The sequence below is a fragment of the Heloderma suspectum genome, chromosome 2 (assembly GCF_057233095.1).
Source record: "Heloderma suspectum isolate Gila_16-S chromosome 2, 16-S_ref, whole genome shotgun sequence".
Taxonomy (NCBI): Eukaryota; Metazoa; Chordata; class Lepidosauria; order Squamata; family Helodermatidae; genus Heloderma; species Heloderma suspectum.
In genome coordinates this window covers 113,667,976-113,686,516 of record NC_139459.1, presented here as the reverse complement: position 1 = coordinate 113,686,516, position 18,541 = coordinate 113,667,976, and the positions used below count along the sequence as shown (strand labels likewise).

Sequence of the window (18,541 nt, the reverse complement as noted above, 5' to 3'; positions counted from 1 at the left end):
AAGTGGATACAGATCCTCCCCTGCCCCAGCGCCTTTCATAACACTTGAACTTGGTCACTCAATGAAATTGATTCAAGATAGACAGAAGGAAGAATTCCTTCATATGCTGTTTTATGAATTTAGAGAATCCTCAGCCACAGCATGTGGTGATACTCAGTGGCTTAGATGGGATAAAAGGGGAATTAGAGAAATTCATAGAGGATCTATCAGTGGCTATTATATGATTACCAAATAGTAAGCTGCCCAAAGAACACCCTGGTTGGGTGGCATACAAATAATGTAAATTAATAAGTATGTGGCTAGCCATTATGGGAAACAGGTCCCTGGACAAGATGAGCTTTGATTAGATTCAACGGGGTCCTTATGTTTGGATATATCATTGCTGATTTTTATTGTACTAGATATGGCATATGGGCGGAATATTAGTTTGGAATTTGAGACATATTCAAAACAAAGATGTTCCTTCATTTGGTGAGGGCATGCATGCCAGCACAATTCCTGCCTCTCCAGCTCAAAGGGTCATGTAGCAAGTAATGCAGAACATCCCTGCATGTGACCTTGGAGAACAATTGCCATTCAGAGCAGACACTACTGAGCTAACTTGACTTCGTATAAGGCAACTTCCTATGTTCATAATCATTCACATCTGAAGGGTTTTTTAACAGGCTCTACAGAAATGTTACCTTTAAGATTACTACATCTCCAGTAGTAGGACAATATAGCAGGACAAGGTTTGTGCAAAGAAATTTTGTAGAGGTAGGCATCCCGGCACCCTCCAAATGTTTTAGACTACAACTCCCACCAGCCCCAGCCAGCATGCCAATGCTTAGGGTTTACGGATGTTGTAGTTCAAAACATCTGGAGGGCACAGAGTTGCCTACCCCTGTTGTAGATTATAGGAGGACACGGTTTGTGTGAATAAATAGATATAAATGATTTTATTGCTATGCTTTTGGTTCCTCACATCTCCTACTAGTTTTACTTTTATAAATGTTGCGATGTTCTTATATTGATATTAACATAATGTTTTGAAAGGCCAATATTGGTTATATTTTCTGTGCCGAAGTCATTGGTGAGACCTCTTTGTTTAAAACAATATACTGAAACTGAAAACATATGGCATGTACATCTTCTGTTGCAACCGGGCATCCATATTCCCAATTATAATATTTGGCTTACAAGAAGAGTATAAAAGTTAATTGAGGATTTCAAAAGAGAATTCTCATGTTAACTGGAGATGGAGCAGTAAAATCTTGCTCACTAATCTAAAACAACAACAGTAATAATAACCTGCATCTTTAGTCCTTTCTAGGATTAAAATAAGGCTAGCTTTTCAAAACTCTGGTGAGCTGAAGAGGTAATTGCCTCTTCACAGGACTGCTTCTGTGATTCTGATCATCTTTTCTATGACTTCATTTGGATGATCCTGTAAATTGCAAGATAGATTAAAATTAGTTTGCTTCCCATGGCTCAATTAATTATATTTTAATAATAACTCTGTGTGATGCCTCATCTTTAATAAGCCACAGCTTTGCAAATTAAAGGTTTCATTTATTGTGAGAAAAAAACTAGCTCTCTTACTAGCATCATACTTAAATTCAGCAGCCTTGACTACAGCTGGAACATTACAGCTGGCAAAGCAGTCTGTCTGGTGCTATGTTAGGTCTGTGTTGATTATTCTTTTTGTTTGATGCTTCTAAGTCAAGTTGGCTTGGGATACTACAGCAGGCATTGGGTTTGGATGAGAGATGTACAGTTCTAATCCCATTTCAACCTAGATATCCAACACAGGTAGCATTAGGGATGGGGGAGAATTTCTCCCCGAAACTTCGGGGGGGTGAGTGCCAACGCATTCGGTCCTCCGAAGGTTGTTCGGGGAGAAATTCTCCGCCCCCCCGCCCCCCGCCTCCCCCCGCCCCCCGGGATGGGACTTACCTTTCATGAATGTCCCTCCTGGCGGTGGGTCCCGGCGGCGGTTCAGCAGGTCTTCGTCAGGGGTGGGGGTGGCAGCGGCAGACGGTCTTTCGACCGGCTGCCGCCACCACCATTACAAGAAAAAAAAATGCCCCTGTGATAGGCTACGTAACGATTAACGTAGCCTATCACGGCTAGATTTGCAAAGTCAGCCGTGATAGGCTGCGTTAATCGTCATGTAGCCTATCATGGGTGACTTAAAAAAAAAACAAAAAAAAGCGCGTACGGATAATGGCGGCCCCCATAGGGAGCCGCCATTCGCATTCCTTATTTGGTCCCTGTAGTCTACGTAAAGATTTACATAGACTACGGCGAAAATAAGGGCAACGCAAATAGCGTTGCCCTTATTTTCGCCGTAGTCTACGTAAATCTTTACGTAGACTACAGCGACCAAATAAGGAACGCGAATGGCGGCTCCCTATGGGGGCCGCCATTTGCGTACGCATTGTTTTTTTTTTCAAAGTCCCCCGTGATAGGCTACGTGACGATTAACGTAGCCTATCACAGCTGACTTTGCAGATCTAGCCGTGATAGGCTACGTTAATCGTTACGTAGCCTATCACAGGGGCGTGTTTTTTTTCTTTTTTTCTTTTGAAGTTCGCGACCGGGGAGACGGGGCGCTTCTCCCCGGCCTGAATTTCGGCCGAGCGAGGCGGGAAGCCTCCCCCCTGGCCTGAATTTCAACCGGGTGAGGTGGGAAGCCTCCCCCCCCCGGCCTGAACTTCGGGGGGAGCAGCGAAGCGCCTCCCCCCCACCGCGAAGCAAGCTGCGAGACCAGGTAAGTGACTTTCATACATCCCTAGGTAGCATTACCCCGAAGTTCAAAAGTGTGGGGTCCGTATCTCATTTCATATTGGCTTTGCATTGGATATTTTGCTTTCTGTAAACTTTTTATTTTATTTAAATAAATAATCCCACCTTTCCAATACAAAATGTTGCTCAAGGTGGCTAACAACAAAATCCAGATTAACAAAATCTTAATTAAAACATTAGTATAAAAACAAATACATGACAAACACAATTTAAAAACACAACAATAAAAGAAATAAATAGCACCAAGCAATTAAAGCTACGGCTGTGTACCACTTGGGTCCAGAGCCCGAGTAACGAGGCAAAGCAGGCTGATTCAGAGGTGCCTCATCTTGCTACAAAGCAGATCAGAACAGCACCGAGGTGCCCCGAACCGAAGCAGGTCACCTACGAGGTGCCTCGGTCTGCGTCATACATTTGGAGCTCTTCTTATGACTTTGAGCAGCCCAGACAGGCTCCTGAAAGATCACACAGAGGGGCAGCAGGATGAGGAGGGAGGGGGAAGGGGAGAGGATGTGGAGGCACCAAATATATCAATTTGAGAGAGATCCAGCCACTTGGAGGAGCAGGAGAAGGGGAGAGGAGATGGAAGAGGAGGGAGTGAGCTTTGCTGTGAGTCAGCCTCTGTTTGCTCATTGTAAGAGAGGTGGTGTAACTGGAAAGGACTGTCTGAATGTTACTTGGCTAGAGCAGTGGTCTCCAAAGTGGGGTTCATGCACCCCAGGTGTGGGCACAAGACAATCCACTGGGGTATGTGAGCCGCCTGATAACTAAGCAGCCTCCTGCTGCCCTGACAAGCTGCCACCGTGTGCAATGATGGTGGTGGCAGCAGCAGCAGGATGGGACGGGAGCTGAGAGGGAAGCTCCATGGCTTTTCTCTCTGAGCTCCAGGCCTATCCTGCCTCTGCTGGGGCCACTGGGAGCAACTGTGCCAGTCACTGCCAGGCATGGCTTAGGAAGCCTTAACCCCTCCCACGCTCCTTTGGCAGAATGAAGCTGAGAAGAAAGTGTGCGCTATGACAGCTATGTTAGTGTCTCCCCACCCCAGTTTATTCATTTAAAAATACAGAAAATTTCACTGTAGTTGCTTATCTTCCCTCCGACACACTTTTTCAATTCTCTCTCAACCATTAGTTTGCCCTTACTTTGAGAGAGAGAGAGAGAGAGAGAGAGAGACTTTCCCTTGTTCTTGGCTCCCCTCCACCTCCCCTTCTCAATTCCTGTATTCCTTCCCTTCCCATTTTTGATCTCTTTTCCCTTAAAAAACAAAACAAAAACCCTTCCTCTTCTGTTAGGATTACAGTTAGTCCCCCGCCCTTTGCTTGTTTGTAGTTTAGTGTTTGCTTTACTTTTGCTCGTGTGCGCACTTCTGCTGCGTGGACATGCAAACAGTGTGTGTCAAAGAAGTACACACAGTCCGCATTTCCAGAAACAGTGGGCAAAGGACTACACACATTAACAGGTATTATTTAAATAATATAATGCTACACTGTGTGTTGCAAAGCAAGCCAGCCCAATATGAAGCATCTTTGGGGTCTTGGCAGGGGCAGAGGTGGGCGAAGTGCTACTTTGCCATCCTGGCAGGGTTGCTGTGTTGCTACCTGCCTCTGTCAGTCCAGCAGACAACTGTCATTGCTCTTCAAGTCAGTGTGCCCACCTGGCAGGGTTACTGTCTTTGCTTCCTGCCTACCAGCCAGTGTTTTCCCAGGCAATTCAGCCAAAGAGACTCTGAGGTTATTGACTGTGAATAGGAAAGTAGCACTATTTGCTCTTCAAAGAAACCTACAGCAGAGTTTAGGGATAGTGACCTCCTCACTGCTTCAACACCTAACCTAATTATCCCTTTATGAACTTTGGTTTGAGTTTCTGAGAAAAGCACATTTTACCTGCGCCTTGCACAAAAACTAGTGGGCCAAACTGTCTGAGATTTGGCAGGTGGGATGCCCTCCAGGAGGGCTGAGAGGTTATGGCCATTTGTGTTTTCCCACACAAGTCAATGGGAAAATGTCAAAAACAAGTGATTCACCTGTCCGAATCTCACTCTCAGCTGGATCCAAGTTGAAGCAGATGGGGTCTGAAGCAGTCCAAAGTGGAGCAAGGCCGCTTTGGAAGATCTGAAGCAGCATCCAAAGCAGAGCGGGGGATCTGTGCACAACCCTAATTAAAGCCCCCCTTCAGGAACAGACCAGCTTATATGCCAAGGGTCTGCCTGAATAAAAATATCTGCCTGCTGGCAGAAGGACAATAGAGAGGGACATGGCCTGGCCTCCTTTGGCAGGGAGTTCCAGAGCCTGGGAGCAGCCACCAAGAAGGCCCTCTCCTGTGTCCTCACCAAACATGCCACTTTTGTTACCGTCTTATATTTTACTTGACATTAGACCCAGGCAGGGTTGCCAAATACCATCCTAAAGAATTGGACTTTCACTGAAATTATGAAGCAGCTTTCCCCCCGTATCCATTTATTTCCCTGTTCCCAGTCCTTCTGCTCACATTCCTGCTCCTGTGCTCTGTTATACATGCCTCTGCCTTTCATTCCTACAGTAAGATTTGCTCTGCATCTCTGTACCAAAGCAGCGGCAGCCATTGACATTTTACAACAGGCCAGAAACCTATATGCAGGGCTGGCCCAAGGCATTTTGCTGCCGGAGTGAAGACCAAGACAGTGCTCCCCTCCATTCCACATACAAAAGCCGACTGGACTGGCAGATTTATTTGTCTTCAGCAGTAAAGGCAGCAAGTTAACGTAGGGGGCATAGAGCAGCCTTCATGGCACACAGGTCTTTTCTCCAACAGCTTGCTGCCACCTCCCAGCATCTGCCGCCTGAGGCGACTGCTTCATTCTGCCTAATGGTAGGGCTGGCCCTGCCTATATGTACACAAGCACTGCACGCAGGGATTTTTCAGGTTAGGGCTGCTTCCACGAATACTTTGTGCCCAAACTTTAGGACTCCTGAGCAGATCTCAACCTGCCAGAGCAGTTTAGCAACCTCCAGAAGCTAGGATTCACCTGCTTGCTTTAAGGGAAAAATGAGCAGAATGGTCCAAAATTTCCCCCGGTGTTTCATCATGATGCTCTAGTAACTGCTGCAGCTCAAGCTTCTGCTAACAGTCCATCATCCCAGGATTAGGGATGTTGCAAGTACTCTTCTTACACTCTTATTTCAGATCTGTTCTAGTGCAGCCATGCCTAGAACTGGTCCCAAAATAACAGGGTGTAAAAGCTCACTGCAACACACAGTTGCACTCAATGCAAGATGACTACAGGCTGCCAATGTACTATGATTCACAGAAGCTCCAGCAAGGTCACTTATTGCTCCCAGGCATTTACTTTGCACTTCTGTCATCTCAGCAGTTACCGAGGGAACTTATGGACTGCTTTTATGGAGGATCTAACAACAAAAGCTCCCACACAGAAGACTTTGGGGCTTATCTATTTTAACTACTTCAATGCATTTCTATCCCACATTTCCTTGGGGAGCCAGTTACGCACTGCGAGAAAAGAGGATACACGTCGCCAAAAGAGAGGACAAAAGGAATTTGCATAAAATGTGCATCTATTAATTTATGTGTACAAATGAACGTGTAGAAACTATTACTAAAATTTAAATAGAAACGCAATACATGTCACCATGACCAGGTGACCTTTGTGCCTGCTCAGGGTAGTGCTGTTCAGGCGCTATGATGAGCAACTTCAAGGCCCCTGTCTCCTTTGTTATGGTTCTTTATCTTTAAACCGGATTTGGCATGGACAGCCCTTGAAACAGAGGACTGTCATCTGCAAAAGAAGACAGGAGGCCATCCAACCTTTCCTTCATGGCAGCATACATGGTCTTCCCCCACACATTTTGTCCTCACAATAATTCTGCACGGTGGCTTAGGCTGAGAGATAGTGACTAGCTCAAGGTCACCCAGCGAAGTTCATAGCTGGGCAGGAATTTGATCCTTGGTATATCCAGGCCTAGACTGACACACTAATCCCTACACCACCTTGGCTCTTTTACCTCATCTTATGTCTCTCCATCAGATCCTTGACCCTTTGCCATGGGAGCCTTAACGTTTGTACCAGACCCTAGTGAGAACGCCCCTGAAAAAGGTTTCCGCTTGGTGGTGGTAGTGGTGCTACCCACGGAAGCTGTAAACGCATGGAAGCCACTTGTCACGTGGTTGGAGCTGGTCTCATGAAGGGTTCCCATGTACTGCCCTTCCGTGCTGCCGGTGTAGAACATTTTACTGGGTTTATTGCGTACTTCCCCAGTAATCTCTCTGCATACATATTTTTAAAAATCATGAGCTGTGCACCGAACAGGCAGAATTAGTCCAATCAATGCAGAACATGCAATCATGTGCCAGAAGTTTCAATTCCCCACAACAGTGTTGGATAAAGCTCCTATTTCAATCGCTTTATATCATGCTTTCAGATATGTTTTTCAATTTACAAGGGTTTGAAAAAAACAGAGAGATATTTTTCTAAGCGCAAAATGACCATTGAGTCTTCCTTGTTTCCCTCTTTCGTGTGGAGATCTGTGACTTGAGTTAATTTGCCATGAAATGATAGGGGGGCAGGAGGGACAGGACAGAAATATGAATCCTAACTTTGTCTTAGGATTACCAGATACTTCCAGATTATCATATCATACCTAATTTCATAATATCAAAATAGCTTTCTTTTCAGATATATGTGTGAGAGCAGATTTCTGTTGTGTGAGAGAGAAAATACAAAACATTATATAGCAAAAGATCCCTTGCATTTGGAAATTGCCTAGTACAGTGTTTTAAACAAAACAGAAACAAAAGCCAGAGAAATAGTTGGCTTATTTGGGGCCAGATCTGTGTTATAGGTGAAGTAGGCAGCTGTCAGGGGTGGCACTATTCAAGAAGCACCTCTGTTTTCACTAAGTGGCCTTTAGGCAAACAATTTCCTCTTGGCCTCAGCTTACTATCTGCAACTAGGGATGTCGTGGGCATCCGGCAGGGGATCAAGGCTTGGTGAAAAATCTCTGGCTCGGGCCCTAAGACATCAGTCCATGGGTTGCTGTGCTTGCCCGACTCAGCGCGTGCCAAGTCAGACAAGGGCGGGGATCTCCAATCTCTCACCGAGCTGCAAAATGGTGGTTCTGCCTTTTTTGTAAGGGTCGATGTTATGCAAGTGGTGTAAAATCATTTCTGCCATTTACGCCTGTAAACTTGTGTAAATGGCTGCTTTCCAGCTGCTATTTGCATAAAATCGGCCTTTACGAAAAAGGCCGAGCCACCATTTTTACATGACATGGTGGTTTGGTGAGGGATTGGGCAGCTGCACGCTGCTCACCGGGCACTTGTACACTGCCCAGAGACTCACTGCGTGTGGCAGCCAGGGGTGGGCGGTGGGGGTCTGGCAAGTGGTGTGTGACCCAGACCACAGTGAGTTCACCCATCCCTATCACAATATACAGATAATAATACTGACCTACCTCATAGGGTGGTTGTAAGAATTGCAAGGAAATAACGTGCATGAAATGCCCTGAATACTCTAAATCACTCTATACATGTTAAGCACTGGGTTTTATCCAATGTTAGTTCTACTTTATCTCACACACCACTAGAATAGACCCATTGAAATGAATGGGGCTTAAGTTACGCTAACATTGGATTAGGGGTGGACGAAAGTCCCTTACCTGTCGTCCAAGGACGTTCGCGGTGGGGGGGAGGCGCTTCGCTGCTCCCCCCGCGAAGTTCAGGCCGGGGGGAGGCTTCCCGCCTCACCCGGCCGTGAACGCGAAAGTTTTTTTTTAAAAAAAAAAACTCCCCCTGATAGGCTATGTGACGATTGACGTAGCCTATCACGGCTGACTTTGCAGATCTAGCCATGATAGGCTACGTCAATCGTCACGTAGCCTATCAGGGGGCGTTTTTTTTTTTTCTTTGATTGCAATGGCGGCGGCGGCAGCCAGTCGAAAGACCGGCTGCCGCTCCCGCCCCGCTCAAACACCCGCCGAACCGCCGGCCGGACCCGCCACCGGGAGGGACATTCGGTGAAGGTAAGTCCCGTCCTGGGGGGGGGTGCGGGGTGCGGGGGGGGGGTTCGGAGGATTTCTCCCCGAAACTTGTTCGGGGGGCCGAACACGTTGGCACTCGGCCCACCGAAGTTTCGGGGAGAAATTCTCCGCCATCCCTACATTGGATACAATCCATAACTGCCATGCTGGAAACAGCTTATAAATCTGGACTGTGTGGCTGTTTCCAGTACGGCTGGCTCACCTCCCACACAAACTGAGATGCTGCCCTGACATCCCCAGCAACACAGCACCTTCAGTTGGCGCAGGGGTGCCCTTGCCCTGCCTAGGATGCCAAAAATCTTTGCAACGGCTTTGGGTCTATGTACAGAAAACTGGGGAAACATCAGCTTTGCTTACCCAGGCAAAGTATCTTGGGATGGTCAGATGAAATGCTTGCTGTTGTCACAATGTAACAAGCTTCCTCTGCAGATAACCTAGAGTTATATAAACTTAGCTCTCAGGGCAGCACTGTAATGACATAGCTGAACGACTTCCACGGAAGATTACAGCACCAAATCAATGGTTTTCACCACAGCAAACATTTTCACATAAGGTAAGTGCCCATTATAGTCCCTTTCGACGGGGATGCTGTTTTTTTCCAATTACATGAGTCAATCTTCCCAGTGGTGAAAATGGCTTAAGATTTCCAAGTAACCTTCTATTATTGCTCTCCATTGGGAGCTCCAGCACAATACACGATCCAAGAATAAATTGGGAGAATCCCATGGATGCAGCAGCATTAAGTTTCTTAGTGGGATGCTGGGATACATACATACATACATACATGATTGTCAGTTCCAAAATGATATTGTAAAGCAGAGGTTTAAAAACTTTTCAGACCTGCCTCACATCTGAAACTGCACCATGGGATCCACCCCACATTTCTAACCATATGCCAATTTCTTAACATATGCCAGTTTTTTCTCATTTCTCTCTCTTTAGGATGGACAGGGATCCATTACCTATACCCACAGAAACAATAAGCCCAGAGAGCTTTGTGGACCTCCCAGAGAGCTTCGGCTATTGGGCAGTATGGAAATAAATAAATAAATAAATAAATAAATGTTTGTAGTTGCAGTTGTCATGTATCAAACTAAGTTGTCACAGTCTTACTGTGCTAACAAGGATCAGTGTAGGGATTCAAATGCTTTAGACATGGGTTGCACTGACAATTACCCAGTGTTAACAGACTCAGTGTTTATTTAAGGAACAATGAAAACAAATTCACAGTAAACTGAAGTCTGGGATGAAGGCAATTAAAACCAGTAATCTCCAAAATCAATTCACACCCAGCCAATCCCTTCTTCCCTCTCTCAACAGTCGACTGGCAAAATTCCCACCCCCAAATGTCATTCCATGGTCCTTCACCTCACCCCTCTCACTTACTGTAATGCTCCATACTCCAAGCCATCTCTTCCCCTCTGCCTTCCAAATACCTCCCCCGCCCCAACACTAAAAGGAACTCTGTTCTCCTGTACAACTGGTCATCCTTTTCTCTCTCTCTCTGCCTCCTTTCTTCTCTTGAGAAAGGAAAGCAGAAACAGCAAAGATGGCAGTGGTGCAAACCATGTATGGGTCCCAACCCACTCATTGAAGTCAGTCAAATGTCACATTGTACCTCACAGGCAGTTTGGTCTCCCTTCCCCTTTGACCTCTTTATCTCACACACCGCTACCTGTAGGAACATTCAAGGCTTCCACCTCTGTGCCATTATTGCTCATCTTGAGCATAGGCTTTTGGTTCAGGACATTGCAGGAAGTTAAGGGAATAGGAGGCAGTCCTGTATGCATTTCAAATGACCATGGTTTACCCTAGTGCAGGAGCTGTTATCCAGTATAAATCTGAACAGCCTGAAACTAGATTTCCAATGATGTAAGTATTCCTCAGAGTTTTAGAGAAAGCTTGAAAATACCTCCTCCTTTTTGCGGGTGCTTCAAGATGAGGCTTTTATTGTGCAATTGCTCTGCCTCAAACTCAGAATTTTATGGGGGAGGGCCACCAGACAATGACTTCCATTTGTAAGCCTGCTGCTTTTTCCCACCATTTCTTCTGTCCTTTACCTTACCACAAAATGTCTGTTAAGGAGGGAAAGACAGAAGAGCTGCACAATGTATTCTGATTGTTAGTGCTAGAAGCCATCCATCTGGAAAACATCCTTTCTTTCCCTCTTCATGCTTTTCGGGCCCCAAAACAATTCAAGACAATTTGAATTCTTTAACCATCCAAGCTAAGTGATTTATGTAAAATTAAGCATGTTGGTGGGAAAGATCTGCCTTGACTGAAAGGCAGAGACCAGTTACAGTTTTCCTCAATTCTATTCCCATACCCTCCTATGTGACTTCCCATACCACCCTGCTTGGTCAAGGAAGCCACTTGGGAAAATCCTTGCACAGGCAACTTTTTAAAATGTTTTTAATTTATCTTTGCTACAGCGGGTCTACTAGACTGCAGCATGCTTTTTTCCTCTTTCTGGATAGATTCAGGCACCATTTCAAACAATCTAATGTAAATACAGTGAACACACATGTATTGTGTGTATGGAGAGCCAGGGCCTGCAGGAAAAGCTGCCACCACCAGGGAAGAGGAGTGCCTGCTGCTGCTGGGCCTGCTGTAACTGCTGCCGCCACCAACACCAGGCCTTCCCTGCGGACTTCTGCTGCGCAGACCACCAGTCCCTCCAGGACCAGGCCCCCAGGTACCAAGCCAGCTGTGCTGCTTCCACCTGCCCCTTCCTGGAGGGGCTACATAAGCTGGCTGGCTGAGGTGGCCTGGGAGAGCCAGGGCCTGCAGGAGAAGCTGTCACCACTGGGGAAGAGGCCTGCTGCTGCGCCGCTGTGGTACTATCACTACTGTGGACTCTTGCCTGGCAGTATTTTTAAAGGGGATTTTTTAATTGGTTTTTTTTTTAATTTCTGGGGGATTCTGTTGTGTTTTTAGGGGTGGGTAGCCTGCCTGATATAGGGTTCGCAGTGGCTTAGTGGTTAAGACGCTGAACTGCTGACCAGAAGGTCGGCAGGACAGCAGTTCGAGACCCGAGTGCTGCGTTACTGAGTGAGCTCCCGTCTTCAATCCCAGCTTCTGCCAACCTAGCAGTTCAAAAGCAAGAAATTGCAAGTAGATAAATAGGTACCACTTCGGCGGGAAAGGTAACAGCATTCCTTGCACCTCAGTGTTCAGTCATGCCGGCCACATGACCACGGAAGCGTCTTCGGACAGCGCTAGCTCTTCAGCTTAGAAATAGAGATGAGCACCACACCTTAGAGTCAGACACGACTGGTTGGGGACACCTTTACCTTTTTTTAGTCTGCCTGATAGGTGGGAGCAAGGGAGCATGTGTCCACCAGATGGAGGCAGTGGGGGGAGCATTAGGGGCCAGAACATACTGAGGCTGGGCAGCAGGCACTGGCAGAGTGCTAGGGGCAGGCCATGCCAGGTAAGGGGAACAAGGGGGAGATGTGTAATATCTGTTCACTGCTCCAGGCCTGTCCAGAGCTAAAGGATGGCTGAGGGAGGCGTGACTCCATCCTCTGGCCTTCGTTTGCTGCTCTGCAATGCCAAGTCTGTTACCCAGAAAACATCCCTCATCCATGACATGATCCTGGATGAGGGTGCAGACCTGGCATGTATTATGGAGACCTGGCTGGCTGAGGCCACTGATCCAACTCTGGCAGCCATGTGTCCAGCTGGATTTTCGTATGCACAGCAGCTGAAGGCTGGGGATCGGGGAGGGGGAGTGGCTGTTATCTACTGAGAGTCCTTGGTCTTCACCAGACCCCCTCTCCGGGAGATCAAGGTTGGGCCCGAAGGGCAGTCTGGGGATTCTGCTCATGTACCGTCCACCCCGCTGCATGACTGACTCCCTGGCCGAGGTGCTTGAGGTGGTCTCTGATGTGCATGTATAGTCCCCTAACTTATTGGTGTTGGGGGACTTCAACGTACATTCAGAGGCCGTCCTCACAGGAGCACCTCAGGACTTCATGGAGACCATAGCTTCCTGGGAGCTGCACCCTATTCCAACTGGGCCCACTCATGTAGCTGATCATGCGCTAGACCTTGTGTTTGTTTCTGGAGAAGCGGGGAGTGATCTAGAAGTCAGGGGTATATCCACCACCCCCTTGTCATGGTCAGATCACTACCTGGTGACGTTAGACTTCTCGGTTCCACAACCCTTCTGCAGGGGTGGAGGACCCATTAAAATGGTCCGCCCCAGGCGTCTTATGGACCTGAATGGATTCCTGAACGCGCTTGGGGATTCTCTGGAGCACGCCAACGGCCACTCGGTCGAGACCCTGGTGGGTGGCTGGAATGCCGCAATCTCTGGGGGCATTAGATCAGGTGGCTCCGAAATGCCCTCTCCCCCTGAACAGGGCTCGGATTGCACCATGGTTTAATCCGCAGTTACGAGCTCTGAAACAGGAGGTGAGACGGGTAGAGCGCCGGTGGCGGAAGTCTCGCTCCAAAGACGATCAGAAACAGGCTAGAGCTGTATCTTCAGCCTATCACATGGCGGTGAAGGCAGCAAAAAAGGAATATTATGCTGCCTCTATTGCGTCTGCAGAGTGCTGTCCCAGGAGGCTGTTCCAAGTGGTCCGGAGCCTGGTTGGTCCAGTGGCTCCGGAACCGCTGGAGCATTCTAAGGCCTCCTGTGAGGCCTTGGCAAGGCACTTTGCAGATAAAATTGATCAGATTAGGTGTGTTACTCTGCACGCTGTGGATACAGTTAGTGAGCAAGAAGCGGCCTGTGGCAAACCGGTTTTGTGGGATCGGTTCCAGCTTCTTCCTCCTGATGAAGTGGACAAGGTGCTTTCATCTGTAAGGCCGACCACCTGCTTACTTGATCCTTGCCCATCGTGGCTCATTATGGGGTGCAGAGAGAGACTGGGTGAGGGGATCAGGGCGGTGGTGAATGCCTCCCTTGAGGAGGGAGTGATGCCATCAGTCCTCAAGGAGGCAGTGATAAGACCACTCTTAAAGAAGCCCTCCTTGGATCCCCAAGTTCTGAACAACTTTCACCAACTCTCAAATCTGCCATTTTGGGGCAAGGTGACTGAGCAGGTGGTGGTGAAGCAGTTGAAGGCACACTTGGAAGAAACCGATTATCTAGACCCATTTCAGTCGGGCTTCAGACTTGGGCATGGGACAGAAAGGGCCTTGGTGGATGATATGAGGAGGGCTCTAGATAGGGGTGAATGCTCCTTCCTTGTTCTCCTCGACCTCTCAGTGGCTTTTGATACTGTTGACCACAGTATCCTCCTGGACTGCCTGGAGGGGTTGGGCATTGGAGACACTGTATTGCGGTGGTTCCGGTCCTTCCTCTCCAGCAGGTACCAGATGGTAGCACTGGGAGAGGAGGTGGGGAGCCACAGGGTTCCATCCTCTCCCCGATGCTATTTAACATCTATGTGAAGCTGCTGGGGGCTATCATCAGGAGGTTTGGGGTGTGGTGTCATCAATATGCGGGTGACACACAGCTCTACCTCTCATTCAAATATTCACCAAGGTTGGCCGTAGAATCCCTGTCCAAATGTCTGGAGACGGTGAGTGGCTGGATGGGGAGGGATAAGCTGAAGCTGAACCCTGACAAGACCGAGGTACTTTTGGTGGGAGACAAGAGGAGGCTGGGGGATGTTGACCTGGTGTTGAATGGGGGACGGCTACCCTTGAAAGACCAGGTCTGCAGCCTGGCGGTCATTCTGGACTCCCAGCTGTCCATGGAGGCTCAGGTATCAGCTGTGAGCTGGACAGCGCTGTATCAACTCCATCTGATACGGCGCCTGCGCCCCTTCCTTCCCAACCATCTGCTCCCATCGGTAGTACATGTCCTCGTCTCCTCTTGTTTAGACTACTGTAATGCACTCTACGTGCGGTTACCCTTGAAGGTGGTTCGGAAGCTGCAAATGGTACAGAACGCGGCGGCTCGCCTGATTAAAGGCAGCCACCGGCGAGATCACATCAGTCCAGTGCTGAAGGAGTTGCACTGGTTATCAGTTGTTTTCCGGGTCAAATTCAAGGTGTTGGTTTTGACCTTTAAAACCCTATATGGTTCTGGCCCAGCCTATCTTAAGGAGCACCTCCAGCAACACCAGACAGGCTGCTCAACAAGATCAGCCTCGGATGGCCTTCTCTCTGTCCCATCAGCCAGGACAGCTAGACTGGTGGGGACGAGGGAGAGGGCCTTTTCTGTGGTGGCCCCCACTCTGTGGAACTCCCTCCCTAGGGAACTCCACCATGACCCCTCTTTAATGAGCTTCCGCCGTGCATTAAAAACGTGGTTGTTCAGGCAGGCATTTGGGGTAGGTTAGGGTATTTTAGAAAATGTTTTTATTGTAGAATTTTATTGTTTTAAATTGTTTTATTATATGCTTTGTACATCGCCCTGAGTGGCTGGGTGACCAGCCAGATGGGCGATTAATAAATTTAATAAATAAATAAATAACTCATACATTGATACAGTGAGTACCATCTTATGTATATTAAACGTAATTCTAACATAAATATAGTGAACACACATTCACTCATCCATACAGTGAGTACCATCCTATGTATATTACAAAGTTTATGCACATAGGTGCTGTATGCACAGTTAGGGAGCCTGAAAAAAGCAAGCCCACAACTGCATATACGGACCCTACATGCAGACGCCTTATACATACGTATAAGGACTGTATGGATGGCAGAGTGAATGTGCACAGGCGGTGATGGCAACTCACCCTGCAATTTTGGTCTTCCCAAACACATTCAGTATCCCCTCCCCACATTTAGATCATCAAATTGTGCTTCAGATGTTCTCTTTTCAGTGGCACTGCACCACATCAAAAACTGCAAAACATTGTGTGGTTGCAGTGATTTTTGCCTTGGCATCAAAAACGTGCTTTTCAGAACCTGAACAGCTATTAATGAACATTGCCACAAAAGAATGAATGAATCCATTGTATCACACACACACACGCCTTACCGCTTCTCTCAACTCTCTCTGAAGGCAGAGCTATTTGCTGCTTTCAGACTCATTCATCTGACTTCCTGCATTAAGCCCATGCTAAATGGGAACGTCACTGGTAGACAGCTCCTAAAATTAGCCCAGATTAAATATGCAGAGAACGGAGGCTATTAAGCAAGTGTGACATCATACCAATGCTCTGCTAGACATCACTATAAAAAAAATATTGAGTGGAAGTATGTGAATAAGGAGTAGATTTTCTGTAGGGTTGTATGAGAAATTTGTTTCATTTAGTTTTTGATCGAGAAACTAGCCTTGAGAAGAGAAGACTGAGGGGAGATAGGATAACGCTCTTCAAGTACTTGAAAGGTTGTCACAGGGAGGAAGGCCAGGATCTCTTCTCAGCTGATCATCCCAGAGTGCAGGACACGGAATAATGGGCTCAAGTTACAGGAAGCCAGATTCTGGCTGAACTTCCTCACTGTCAGAATGGGAGCAATTACCTAGGGAGGTGGTGGGCTCTCCCACCCTGGAGGCATTCAAGATGAGGCAGGACAGCCATCTGTCAGGGATGCTTTGACTTAGATTCCGCACTGAGCAGGGGGTTGGACTCAATGGTCTTATAGGCCCCTTCTAACCCTGCTATTCTGTGATTCTAGGATTTACCCAGTTATTTTTTTTTAATTGAGGCATGATCTTCGAAGCTTCGAAGTTGTGAAGCTTCACAACTTCGAAGCTTCGAAGATCATGCCTGAATTATGGGGGGAAAAAACAGTGATTAGGGGATGCCTGAATTAGGGGGAAAAAAAACAGTCGCTAGGAGCAGTCCACCAATGCAAAAGACATAGAAATAACATGACCCAATGAGTTGTTGCATGAGGAAACATCCCCTCAGAACTGTTTGAGTTAGAATAGGAAGAGAGGAAGCGGAGGCCCAGTTTGCATAATCGTGGCTTATTTCCCCTGCCGTGCATGCCGGTCACATCCTGGGGGGATGTAGGCTGTTGTAGGGTTCTGGGTGGCTTGTTACTCAAGGCAATAAGCCACCCTGGCTGGGATTGCATGACATGGCAAACTATGCTGCTGAGGATAATTATGTGAATCCCCACAGCACATGACCAGCATGAGCAGGGTGGTTAGCAAGCCATAATGGCTTATTAACCACCTTGCGATCATGTGAATCAGGTCACGGAGTCAGACCCATGGTCCACCTAGCCCAGAATTGCTGACTGGCACTGGCTTTCCACGCTTTCAGCCAAGGGTTTTTCCCACCCTGCTTGGAGATGCCGGGGATCTTCTGCATGCAAGTATGTGCTCCACCACTGTGCTATGGCCCCACCGAATGAACACATGAAAAAAGGATAATGAACACAAAAACAGAACTAGGTAGAAAAGCACTGATACATCCCCTGTTCAGAATTTCCTAAATGACAACACATGGAATTGGGGATTGCAAAAGCCCCTTCACACATGAACTGTGGGAAGGGGCATAATGTGTGGAAAGGGGCTGAGAGGCCACACCTCAGGCTGAACTCCAGAGGCTGCGTAGCTCCTTTGCAGGTGTGAGCATCTGCAGGAAAAATGTACATCACATGCAGCAGAAGGCTTTCTGGGTGCATACAAATCCAATGCTCAATGAAAAGGAGCAACTAAGCTGCCGCTTTTTATCATATCCAGTGTCTGAATCCAGCAATGGTGGGGTAAACGCCAGGCCCCCACGGACCCCAGAAGACTTCTGTGCTCAACGCCAGCCACCCATCAAAAAATGTTTTTTGTCTGGGCACTGTGAAGGGTAGTGCTATACCAAACCACAGCTGCCACCATTTTAATTATTCCCACTGACACTGGGGATAATGAAGATGGAAGGAGCAGCAATGTGGCCCAGCACTTGTACCCTCAGCCTGGCACTGTGAAGACATCACTTGGCTGGAGATGCATTGCTTTCAGTGCTGCTGCTTATTCCCACTGCTGCCTGTCACTACCGATCCCCTCTACCTCAGTAAGTCTGGAGGACAGCAGAGGGGCATGGGGGGGGCCTGGAGGACACCTTGCCCAGGTGCCCTCCAACTTGGCACCAGCTCTGCTTGTCATGGTCATGGTGGGCCCAGTCTAAATCTGCACCCACATGCGCACACATGAACAGCTACCATAAAAAAGTAAACAGAGACAGGAGATCCAATTGCAGATCCCCAACACGTTGTCTAGTTTAGCCGACCCCTTATGGAATATTAAAAGGATGTGTGTCTGGAGGTAGCTGCGGACAGAAATCTGTATAACGAACTTCAGTGCCTCTTTTCTGTGTTAATAACTGAACAAGCAACACACTATTTAACACTAGAGTGGAGTTGGGTCCAGCTATGGTCATGACTAGGATGTATGAGAAACTTGCTTCAGTTCAGTTTGATCAGGATTTACCCAGTTTGCACCTTCCGGACAGACCGTGGACTCAGACACATTCTGCGCTGAAGTTCATACATTTCTGAGCTTGCAATATGATTCGCTAACTCAAAAAAATGTGTTCAACAGCATGCGTATATTTGAAAAATGCACAGAAATATGCTTTAACTAAGGGGAGAAGAATGTGGACATTTTAAAGATGCCCACAATTGATGCATACATTTGGGAAAATATGCACAAAAATACACAGGAATTTTCACGCCAACACCCGCCTTCCCAGCTCACAATCTGATCCAGGCTCGAATCAGAACAAGCTTTGAGATGGAATTTGGAGAACTTCATCGACAACACGTTTTGCTGATTCACACATCCCTAGTCGTGATTAAGG

The 18,541-nt window shown here is 47.5% G+C and overlaps 1 protein-coding gene across 3 annotated transcripts in view; it reads right to left on the bottom strand.

The window, feature by feature from the left end:
• SH3GL2 (SH3 domain containing GRB2 like 2, endophilin A1) overlaps positions 1-18,541 on the bottom strand; it is a 158,944-nt gene that overhangs the window by 52,442 nt on the left and 87,961 nt on the right. The window contains exon 2 of one of the 3 annotated variants that reach the window (XM_084832133.1): positions 1,291-1,426. The exons of the other annotated variants lie outside the window; for them this stretch is intronic. Coding sequence (XP_084688259.1) covers positions 1,291-1,296 — 6 coding nt within the window. The 5' untranslated portion in view covers positions 1,297-1,426. The remainder of the gene's footprint in view (positions 1-1,290; positions 1,427-18,541) is intronic. 3 annotated transcript variants of the gene reach the window in all.